Source organism: Verruconis gallopava, assembly GCF_000836295.1.
Source record: "Verruconis gallopava strain CBS 43764 unplaced genomic scaffold supercont1.14, whole genome shotgun sequence".
NCBI lineage: Eukaryota > Fungi > Ascomycota > Dothideomycetes > Venturiales > Sympoventuriaceae > Verruconis > Verruconis gallopava.
Window position 1 is genome coordinate 374,603 of NW_015622150.1, and position 10,784 is coordinate 385,386.

The window sequence follows — 10,784 nt, forward strand, 5'->3', positions numbered from 1 at the left end:
AATCAGCTGTCGTACCCTGAAGACCTATTTCTATCATCCACACCATGTGCTTTGATGAGATGGATTGACCAGGCAACCGTTCGTTTAACACTTTCATGAACCCCTGCTCAATTTCACTTTACCTAACAACAAATCGCAATCTTCATAAATTCCACCGTCTGCAATTCGAAACATCTCAATCTGCTCCAGAATTATGTCGGAAGCTTACAACGTGTTAAGCATCGCGCTCAAGTCGAGCATTGAGCTTGCTCTCTTTGATCAAATCGCACCTCTACGAGAGAAAGTCCAGCAACTAACGAAGACGGTCGAGGATCAAGCATCCAAGATTAACGCGCAGGACGCAAAGCTACATAGACATGAGACCAGCATCCTTCACCAAGACAAGAAGATTGAAGACTTGGAGATAGTGACGCATGTCCATACAGACGCGCATGCAAAACAAGAAACAGTAGCATCCCAATTCTTACAAGGCTTGAAAGTACAGATCGAAGGTCTTAGAAGCTTAGTTCAAAAAGTGAACGAGGCGGTTGGGCAGATGCCGTCTTTGCTCAATGAATGTCCCAAGGACTGCGAAGGGACTTACGATGGGTTTCTAACTCTAGAGACACGCGTAGCTGCCTTGGAAGCATCTCTTGTAAACGTGTCTAAGGCCCAACCAACAAATGTGATGCGAAGAATCGATTTCTCCAGCTCGAGATTCACGGGCGAGAGGTCTGGAGACCATATTGATGACTGCCAGAATATAATTAGGAAGATGCAAGTTGATTTGGCCATTCTTCAAGACTCTATCATGGCACAATCTTCGGAATCAGATTTGGGGAAGCAATCGACATTGGTCCCCACCTCGTTCCCTGCGGGTTCTGCACAGTCTAAGTTACTCACAGATATCAACAAGGCCCTGAAAAACATACAGACTGCTGAATCACTACAGGAAGAATCTCAAAATGACGCTCGGGAGTTGAGCAGGGACGTCAGTGCTCTGATCGTATCATCAGCTAAAGAAGAATTCAGGAAGAGTACTCCCAGATGTTCAGTGCTGTCAGACAGAACTATCATGCCTGGCATTCCGGACGATGTGCAAGTGAATATCACTGAAAGCTTAGAATTGCCTTCGCTGGAGTCGGACACAAATTTTGTGCAAACTGCTTCGGCGCGAGCTGAACTTATCCAGGAAGGTTTCAGAGAAGCCAGCAATATTGTAAAGGATGGTAAAATGACAGAAAAGGTCGAAGCCGGCCCTGAAATCTCAAAAACTCGAGGGGATTTGGCCATGCATCGAGCCCGCGAAGACGTTCACGAGGATGGTCCAGTCAAGAAGCTCGATAAAGACTTGTATCGACAGGACTGGTACCTAGCTGGAAGACCGGGAAAGCTTGAAGACTTCGTTCGGAAGAAGAGGACAGAGGCCAGAACTAAGGAGAACAGTGAGTTCAATGGACTCGAAAACCACTCTCAAATTTTAACATTGTCTAGTACCCCACACACGCGAAACGGTGCGAGCGAGCGACGTGCAGCCGCATCAACCCAATTTGCGAACGAAGAAGGCGATTACGATGAAACGGAGCCGCGATGTTGATGTTTTGACTCGAGGTGGCAGTAATTATTCTGTGAATATTTCCAAGAAGAAGACAAAGTTCACCACCGTCGACAAAGCAGGATAACACGCAACGTGAACGAGATCAGAGAACAGCAGTAAGATGAAATAGTGCAGTGAGCCCAATGAAACAGTGGATCGTTCCATTGGGAAATATAGGGCCAAGAGGGCAATTTTTTTGGTCACTTGTCTATTATTAATCTTGGTTGGTGTTATGAAATGTGGAAAACGAGCTTACGAAATCATTCGGTGGCTTCGTAACTTTAATGTATACCACCAACTTGAAACTGGCCAGAAATCTTTCTCTTGTAAAGGATCATCGAAGTAGTGTAGCGGGGCCGGCTCGATTTTTTTTAAGCAATAAGGATTAGAGCCTATATGGGTATCATAAATAAATTCAGCTTACTAGCTTACAATACTGGCATGGAAGACTGATATCATAGCACCCCAACTCGTATAGTCAGCACACTGACATTTCTTTGCCTACTTTCTGGAAGATCTTCCGGCTTGTCTCTTTCCCGATCGACATCCATAGCTCCTTCAGCTTCTTCATCGGTTACGCCCACAAGCGACACATCATCCACTGCCCACCAGCTTTCGGTCTCCAATCTGACTCTGACACCCTCTGCTTGCGCATGCTCTTGAAGCCATCCGGCAATGCTGACCAATTTTTCAATAGCCTTTCCTGTCCCTTTCACAAGCACCTCGTCGGTGGGAGCACCTCGCGCAGAATTCTCCTGTCGGTCTAAGCTTTCGATCGCTGCGGCCAGAATACGGTCTCCCTTCGCTTTCTGGAACGAGGCGGACTTGCGCTTCGAAGAAGCTGCAGCGATGGATTGCGAGCGCCGGGTTTGAAGAGACGTTACGTGCTTGCGGATACGCGAAATGGCAGACATGAACGGCGTTCGTGAGGAAATGTATATTATTTGCGGATTTGAGGATCCTTTCGAAACTATGGGCGCTCGCGTGAGGCGGCGTTTGTGTATTCTAGCATCTAACAGATCTGTTAATATAGCGAGTTCCGACCAGCGCGCTGCGTGATGAAAAGAATATGGCTTCGTACTTGGCGGCAGTTTCGGCAACTTGCCGTGATTTGTGCTTCCTTTTGACGCGTTCTGGGCCATTAGCGCCGCGTAGGACAAACTGTGAGTGGCAACGGCAAGTATGCCAAATTACATGTTGGTTGGTTTGCAGTATGGGACTCTGGAGACCGGTCCAAGCAATGTCAGAAAGTAGGGCGAAGTTTGTGATGGAGCTTCGGAGATGGTACCGACGCTCGAGATCACTTACGTGACCAAGCGTTCATGATTTTTTACGAATCCCACAAACCGTGCAACAAAAGCATTGGACGCATATAGATAACGGATAAATATCGAGAATATTCTCATCTCAAATTTATCAAAATTCGGATAAATGATCGGAAAAATAAGTCTTGGAGGTCGAGCACAGAGAAAGTTCAGCAATAAGCATCACATACAGCTCTCAATAATATAGAAGAACGGCTAGCACCATGCGCCATTTACACGATCTCAAACAATATGGAGAGTCCCAAGTGATCGCTTGCAAATAATTCTCCTCCAGCATCCCTTATTGCCTGTCTTGCATTGTCATCTTGCACCTCAACACCTTCGCCGATTCTCTCTAAAGACTTCGCTTCCACGTTTCCACAGTAGAAGGCTTTGTCCATTCTACTACATCCAAACCGCTCCCTCAATTCCTTCGGCGCCTGCTGGCCCCACGTGTAACCGTCTCCATGGTCCTCTTTGCCACCTAACTCAAGGTACGCGTCCTTCAAGCCATGATCCGAGTGCAACATCCTATCAAATGGTTCGATGGCATTTAGGTCGCCAGCTAAGATTGACGCGTATACATTTGATGTTTTCATATATTTTGCAGCTTTTGCGACCTGCAACGGCCGAACCGGCGGTTCCGCTACCAGCGATTCAAGATGGACGTTGCATAATCTGAGCAGGCCCTCGTTACCGCTTCGTACTTTGAGATCAACGAAGAGAGCATCTCTTGAGAAACGACTAGGAAGCTGCACTCTGAATGGCCGGAAGTTAATAACAAGACTCCTGTCTACCAATGTTGTCGTTCCGTAAACTGGACCAAAGTTCGGTTTCCGCCAGTATCCCGTGTCAATGTCGGTGATGTAGAATCGTTTTTGCACCCACGGTGCAGCTTGAATCTGGTTCAGATCCGACTCGTTCATCTCCTGGAGAAATATGACCACTGGTTCACAATTGCGAGATTTGTTGGATACAAGCTCTTCAAGATGAGCTAACGCAGCCGCCATTCGCGGCTCGCCACCAGGCGAGAGTACATCTATATTCCAGGTGATCAGGCGTAATCTCTGCACTGATAACACGCTTTCTGCTGTTTTTTTACCGAAATCTTTGACCCATTGACCTTCATCGAAACGATAGTAATATTGGTGCACTTCTCTATCTGATACTTCTTCAACAGGAGCTGCAAGAATCTTGGCGATTAGGCTTTGCGCATCCGACGGCTGCGACATGACCGGTATTCCGTTGTATTGACCAGCTAAGAAGCGTTTGAAATTAGATTGTACAGTTGTGAGATGTAAACCCCACGCTTCGGCTTTTCTCGTTGACTACCCATTTCGGGTTCGGCTAGACACTCGTTTGTGAACAGAGCATTGGTCGAATCTGACGCTGATGATGGACGCTACCCTGCTCTACAATCATGGCCTTGACAAAAATAATTACTGCATCGTCAGTTCAGAGTTTCCGTCAACCTTGAATCCATCAGTCCCTCCGATTTCGCCGAAATCTTCCTCGTCTTCCTCGTCGCTTTCATCCTCGTTGCTACCATTCAGTATGTTGATGACCAGAATCGAACCCGAACTAAGCTCGTCGAGCTGAAATCCCGCTTGAACCACGTTTGGAGCATCAAACACGCAGCCAGCAATGTCCAAACTAATGTCGTGATCCTTGAGCGCCAGGCAAACGTCGCGAAAATGCTCGTGATGTGTGTCAAGCAAATCTTTGTCGTCTGCGTGGGCATCGAATATTAATATGACATTATTGTAGGAAAGACAAAATGACTCGTTGATCTTCCGCTGTCTCTCGCTTCTCAATGCAGACGCAAGCCGTCCTGGCGGCACTTGAGAGCTCACACATAATCGTGTGAAGATGCTGCCGTTCAACAGGGCTTTGGTGGTACCAGCTGTGGTGGGAGAGAAGATGTATACATTGGGCGGGAGACTTGGTGGATTATCATTGTCAGGAGCTTTGTCCTTTTCTGCTTTCGAGGACGTCATTTTTTGAGGAAAAATTATAGAATTGCTGCCATTATCTGCGATGAGATCCACCAGCCGCTCAAACCCTTCCTAATCGGGACGACCGACCATCCTCTGTCGACTGGTCCAGTATATATCCTTTCCGACACGAAGAGCATGAACGCATCTCGCATGAGCTGATTTTGGATGAAAATACAAGCCAGACCGTCCTAGAAAGAGGCACTTTGGCCATGAAGTTTCAAGCCGGAAAACACCTTGAGAATCCAGCCAATTGGCTGACAGTACTGAAGGCCAGCTACGAGGCAGTAGATAATTCTGTTTAGACGATTGTATTTACGTGATATCATCCGTTCTACAGACTAACTCGCAAATAAGAGAAATATCTACACGATTTCGAATCAGATGGTGCTTTAGTGCAATAAACAGAATGTCGTATTTGTTGCATCTACGCCTTGAGCATTTACTGCCTTTCTTGATCATTTCCTTGCGTCTCTTCATTTAAACCTCACGCCAATGATGTTCGCAGAGTCTACCAGCAGGTATGCACGCTGGATAGTGTGCCAACTCGAGAAAGTTCAACCCGATCGGCTATCATCCCCGCGGTAAGACCTGACTCACACTCGAGATATTTGTCCAGCCACGCGCTGGCTAGGAACACTCTCTGAATGGGCGGCTCACAAAGTTGCAAATCGCGCCACGCCGCTTTCACAGTCCGCCAACGAGCTGGAAAGTTAAAGTCGGCAATCTTGAACAGGTTGCGGTTCGTCTTTACCAGGTTTAGCGATTCAAGTACTGGATTGATTTTGAACACTGTGTGAATTGCCGTTTCTCTTGTTGGTGCCTGGGGCGGAAGTGTCGAGGTATATCCAAGGTTTCTTCGTAACATCGGCGAAGTCTCGATGAGCTCTCTCCATGACTTGCACACGTATCGTGCTTGCCAAAGCGTCGCACTGGGAAGAAATGAGAGAAGGAGCTCCAATAGTTCCGCTGTTTGAAGCACTGAGGCTTGAGCCACTGATAGCCTCTCGCCGAAGACGGTTGGCCGTGTCGGGCTGTGTTTATCACCTGAAGTTGAGAGTAAATCTTCGAGGTAGAGATCTTCCACGGCTACTCTTGCTCCATGCCTCACAGCACTAGACTCGTACTCTGAAGCAGCCTGCTTATCCTCGCTTGCTTCCAAATCCCTCAGAGGCCACAATGGCACTCTCTTTCCTAAATCAACTTCCGGTATTCTCTCAGGGAACATGATTGATAGCTTCAGTCGTACTCTTCTGGCCTGCTGCTTTTTCGTTCAAATGAGAATAAGTACTATTTTCAAAATAAGTCATGCCCGATATACATGAGAAAAACAGTACTATATGAACCAAAACTCTTGGTGCCTGTTGAAGAACCTCTCACTATGCTTTGGCTTGATACTGATGTTTTAGACGAAGAAAATGATCCTAAATTTGAGAAAGGAATAAAGTGGTGCAAGAACGCTACAAGAATACAGGCAATCAACTCATTATTTATTTCAGCGTTTGTTGACACATGCGGTGACTAGGCGTCAATGGAAATCAATGCGCTAATATGGATTTGGTGCTTTGCAGACGAAAGGTGAGGCTGTGCGTGCGCCTCCGAAATCCTCAAAAGACTCAGGGCAACGGAAGACCATAGCACCAGCGCTATTTAATCTGTGGATGCTGCTTTCATGAAGCACGTGCATTCGAATTGACACTTTACATGATATATGTACAGAAGTTGGCACGAGGAGCGCCCAATGCGCACATGCCCTGCATCAAAGAATGAAGAATCAGCCAACGGACGCCAAAGCTAATGTAATAGAATGGAACTTCAAGACGCGACTGTAGTAACATAGCACCTTCGTCTTTCGGTCTAGTGCAAATCAACGGCACCAAGGCGTTTCCAAGAATGCAAGCTTGCCATGATCAAGAACACATTATCCAAACAGCACGCGTAGTGACTCAGGATCGATCATGACTCAATCACCTTCGGTAAGCTCTCTTATCTTCGCATAGAAGCTTGGGGCATAAGTCTTGATCTCGTGGTCAGAGGGAGGCGGCTGGTCCTTCGCCCTAAACCTTTTTGCAACAATATCGATGATATACTGCAGCATCTCTTCAGATATCCGCAAGTCTTTGTTGGACTCTGGGTGCATCCAGCCATTCGAGTCCGAGAGCAAATCTTCTATTTTAGGTCTCGCAGCCGGGTTGCGGTTCAGACACGCCTTAAGAGTCTCCTTGAGTTCTGGCGGTACCTTGACTCCGCCAACCCCAGTGGAAGGATACTGAATTTCAACCTTTGGGTTGATGATGGCCATAACTCTGTGGATCGGGTTCGGAATGTGAGCAAACGGTGGCTTGCCATACACCATCTGGTATAGAATGCAGCCGAGACTCCAGACATCGCTTGGCTTCCCCAATTTCATCAGCTTCCCCATACTGACTTGGACATTACTTCCTGAACTATTTGATTTGGCAGCCTCTGTGGCGCTGCTGTCTTGCAAAGATTCTGGAGACATATAATTCGGTGTTCCAATGTGCGAGTCACGATGAACATTGACCGTGTTATCGATATCAATAGCGTTCGCGATGCCAAAGTCGATAAGCTTAAGCATTCCACCAGCGAGGACGAAGTTGGCTGGTTTAAGATCCGAGTGTACAATATTATGTCGGTGGACCGCTTGCACACATTTGAGCATTTCTTGCCAGTAGTATCGAGTAAAAGGTATGTCAAGTCTGCCATGGGTGGAGCTGTTGGGATCGCCTTCCAATTTGACACGAAGGACTTTGGCAAGATCGGTCTCGCCAGACTCCATAAGCTGTGGAATTCATTAGCATATTATGGCTTTAGACCTGGGAAGCGCAACATACAACGTAGAGCCTTTGCTTTTCCTCATCAATCATATAATCAAAGAGCTGTACTACCCGCTCCTCGTTCTTCAGCTTTCGCAAAAGATTTATCTCACCCTTGTAGCCCATAACCGCAGACTCATCTGCCCCCTCGAGCTTAACCATTTTGAGCGCGAACATCTTGCTGTTCTCAGCCATGACTTGGTAAACATCTGAGCTGCCACCCTTGCCCAGCCGAACAAGTTGCGTGTAAACCTTGCCGTTCACTTTGAAGACTGCCCGTCTCTTCTTCTCTTTTGTCGTCGATGCACCGGCGTTCTTGGTCGCTGCATCAAGTACCGACATTTTTGGTGGGGGTGGCGGCGGCGCTGGCCGTAGAGGCGTATTGACTGACTTGGGCGCTAGCGGTGCCGGCTCATGCTCTCCATCACGTTGTATAGATACTCTCTTGAGAGAGTCTTGGAGCTTAGCGACAGAACCAGGATCGGGCTTCGCATAGTCCTTCGCGACGGGCCTGGGTATTGATGCTGGGAGATTTTCTTGGTCATGCGTTGGTGGAGCATCATAATGAGAATTTGGGAGCTCGTCTTCTCCCTGCGGAGTCCTCCTTGCCGCCCTCCTCACTGGAGGGCCTGCTAACCCAACTCGCCGCACTCGAAGCGACGGAGCAGGTGTTGTGCTTTCCTGTTTTGCCGGAGTGTTTGATGCCGAATTGTTCCTTGATATGCGTAGTCTTTGCGGTCGAACCTGCCGCTTGGGTGATGCATCACTTGGTTGTGACTCGCCCAGAACAGAGCGGCCTAGTGCACTCAACACCGGTGGTGGTTGGATGTCTCGAGTATCGTCGTCTGATACTTCGCCGACGCCCATGCTCCGCAATGGCGCAGCACCGGAGGAGAAACCTTGAGAGTGCGACAAGGCCGATAAAGGTGAATCTCTTCGTACTATTGAGCGCGCCGAAGGGTGTCTTCCAGGCCTGCCATTGCCGTATGCATGAAGCGGTGTGGGTGAAATCGCAGCCATTGTTGAGCGCGAGCCAGCCGTGCTCCGTTGTCCTAGATCGTTGTGCTGGTCGTAGCGAGTGCGGGAATCGTCGTCACCTGTCCATATGATTGCGGTACAAAGCAGCTGTCGTATCGATGTTCTTTTGAACCAAAAAAGGTCATGTATCCGTCGCGATATGGGAGGAGGTGGGAAGACGAGAGATGTGCGGGTGTTGTCATGGGAAACAACACGCGCGCCCAATCCGGTAATATGCTTGCAGAATGACCACACCTCGCACACTAATCGTTCCCAAGAAAGGGCCGGGGATTGGCCACCCGATGAAAAAGTGCGAGATTGAACGCAAGAGAATTTCCCACGAGGCGAAGGGCTCTCTTTCCAAGTCTGACTCACCAAAACGTCAGTTGGTGCGTGTTGAACGCTCTGTACCTCCGTATTCTCTCCAGCCATTTGGGGCACGGAATTGGCTCGCTCAGAAAACACCCTTCCCCAACCATACCGGTTTGCCTCGTCAATCGAAAGTCCAGTTGTGATTCTTTACTGAGCCTGCCATGCACCGTGAAGTGCATCTCGAAATCGAGAGATTCCTCGTTTTCTGTTACAGCGCTCTCAAACACGGCCAGGAACAGACCTACTAGAAACTAGTCGTGCTTTGATTGGTTCAAATTTCAAAGCACGACTCATCTCCCAGCGTTGCTTGATCGTAGACATCAAAGACACCCAGTCTTAACCACGATTTCATGTCCCATCATGTCTACTAACGTCCCTTCACTAGCAAAGCAGAGCCTTCTGCTTGAATTGTAAGATTGTCTCTGTCGCTCACAAACATCAAACTCATCGTCGACCAGCGCCAGTTTGAAGCATGCCTCTCCAGAGGGGCTATATGTAACCATCACACCAGGTGATCCTTCGTTATGGTCCGGTGTTCTTTTCGTTCGCGAAGGTAGTAGTAGGCCCCGTTGCCGGACATTGCTTTGTTCCTAACGTGCTATGAAGGACCGTACAAGGGTGCCGTACTTCGCTTTCAAATTTCATTCCCTAACCCCTTCCCCTCATCACCACCCTTGATAACATTTGCGTCGGATATATTTCATCCGCTACTTACTCCGTTGACCACTTATACATACACAACAAGCACTTCCGACACAGAAACTGTCAGTGCTACCGACTTTGAACGATTACCTCCCGGAGGGTTCAGTCTGCGACACGGGTTTCCACAATGGTTTGGCCGCGAGCGGACTGTATCACTGGAATTGGCTAGATCCCCAAAATCTGACGGTTCGTCGTCTACATTCGGCTCCTCAACTACGACGCGACCACTTCTTGACGTGACTATGCACGACGTGCTAGAATACATGCGAAAGGCCTTCAGCAGCGAGGAATTGCTTGACTCAATTCCCTTGAGCGCTGCTGCTAATCCGGGTGCGTATCACGCTTACAGGGCGTTCAAGGGGCGTGATCAACTCTCAAGTGCGACTCAGAGTCGCACTACCAGTCCCGAGCCTTCTACAAGTCGGGCAAGGAAACCTGGTGAATGGAACTGGGAAGGCGTTTGGGAGGAGAGGGTGAAGCGCGGGGTGCAGAGTACGCTTAGTGAGGGTATGTTGTACGGAAGCGCTGGCGCTGGGGACGATGTGGTAGGTTCCGGGGTCAAAGCCCACACTGCATATCCACTCTTATTGATGCGATTCAGATACGATTCGCTGAAATGCCGGACGAAGCTCTCCAGAAGATCAAAGCGCGTATATTAAAGTCATAACAGGATGTAGGCGGGCCTTTCCTTTTGTGCAATGCTCTACCAACGCAACCACGACTCCCACCTCAAAATGACCAGCTGGCAGCAACGACCATGTGGTTGCTACCAACTCAATTCTCCAGCTTGTTCTCTAATCGCAGCAAATAAAAACTTATTTCACCGACATATCATCAGTATGCTGGACAATCAATCCCGCTCTGACTGGATCACCCTTGCGCTTGTTGCTGTGCCTCTGTTCCTCTTGGTGATTCTCACATTTTTCGCAGTATACTTTGCCCTCCATCTCGGAAGAGCTATTCATTGGCTCAAATCAATTTT

At 48.3% G+C, this 10,784-nt stretch overlaps 7 protein-coding genes across 7 annotated transcripts; 2 read left to right on the forward strand and 5 right to left on the reverse strand.

Annotated features, from left to right (window-relative positions):
- Positions 1 to 193: 193 nt before the first annotated feature.
- PV09_04878 (uncharacterized protein) lies at positions 194 to 1,972 on the forward strand (the record flags this gene model as incomplete). Its single annotated transcript, XM_016358311.1, has 2 exons — positions 194 to 1,424; positions 1,474 to 1,972. 2 exons carry the CDS (start codon positions 194 to 196, stop codon positions 1,659 to 1,661), a joined length of 1,419 nt encoding a protein of 472 aa, XP_016213929.1. The 3' UTR covers positions 1,662 to 1,972.
- Positions 1,942 to 2,818, reverse strand: PV09_04879 (uncharacterized protein). Its single transcript, XM_016358312.1, has 2 exons — positions 2,658 to 2,818; positions 1,942 to 2,588 (listed from the first exon to the last, which is right to left on the reverse strand). The coding sequence occupies exons 1-2, from the start codon at positions 2,716 to 2,718 to the stop codon at positions 2,032 to 2,034; spliced, it is 618 nt and encodes a 205-aa protein (XP_016213930.1). The 5' UTR covers positions 2,719 to 2,818; the 3' UTR covers positions 1,942 to 2,031.
- Positions 2,819 to 3,113: 295 nt separating this feature from the next.
- On the reverse strand, positions 3,114 to 4,112 carry PV09_04880 (uncharacterized protein; the record flags this gene model as incomplete). Its single annotated transcript, XM_016358313.1, has 1 exon — positions 3,114 to 4,112. One exon carries the CDS (start codon positions 4,110 to 4,112, stop codon positions 3,114 to 3,116), a length of 999 nt encoding a protein of 332 aa, XP_016213931.1.
- Positions 4,113 to 4,319: 207 nt separating this feature from the next.
- On the reverse strand, positions 4,320 to 4,877 carry PV09_04881 (uncharacterized protein; the record flags this gene model as incomplete). The annotated part of the gene is made up of 1 exon (XM_016358314.1): positions 4,320 to 4,877. The coding sequence occupies one exon, from the start codon at positions 4,875 to 4,877 to the stop codon at positions 4,320 to 4,322; it is 558 nt and encodes a 185-aa protein (XP_016213932.1).
- A 508-nt stretch (positions 4,878 to 5,385) lies between these two features.
- PV09_04882 (uncharacterized protein) lies at positions 5,386 to 6,230 on the reverse strand (the record flags this gene model as incomplete). The annotated part of the gene is made up of 1 exon (XM_016358315.1): positions 5,386 to 6,230. The coding sequence occupies exon 1, from the start codon at positions 6,100 to 6,102 to the stop codon at positions 5,386 to 5,388; it is 717 nt and encodes a 238-aa protein (XP_016213933.1). The 5' UTR covers positions 6,103 to 6,230.
- A 121-nt stretch (positions 6,231 to 6,351) lies between these two features.
- On the reverse strand, positions 6,352 to 8,939 carry PV09_04883 (uncharacterized protein). Its single transcript, XM_016358316.1, has 2 exons — positions 7,730 to 8,939; positions 6,352 to 7,677 (listed from the first exon to the last, which is right to left on the reverse strand). The coding sequence occupies exons 1-2, from the start codon at positions 8,729 to 8,731 to the stop codon at positions 6,838 to 6,840; spliced, it is 1,842 nt and encodes a 613-aa protein (XP_016213934.1). The 5' UTR covers positions 8,732 to 8,939; the 3' UTR covers positions 6,352 to 6,837.
- A 521-nt stretch (positions 8,940 to 9,460) lies between these two features.
- On the forward strand, positions 9,461 to 10,469 carry PV09_04884 (uncharacterized protein; the record flags this gene model as incomplete). Its single annotated transcript, XM_016358317.1, has 4 exons — positions 9,461 to 9,510; positions 9,559 to 9,653; positions 9,707 to 10,347; positions 10,404 to 10,469. The coding sequence occupies 4 exons, from the start codon at positions 9,461 to 9,463 to the stop codon at positions 10,467 to 10,469; spliced, it is 852 nt and encodes a 283-aa protein (XP_016213935.1).
- Positions 10,470 to 10,784: the final 315 nt, after the last annotated feature.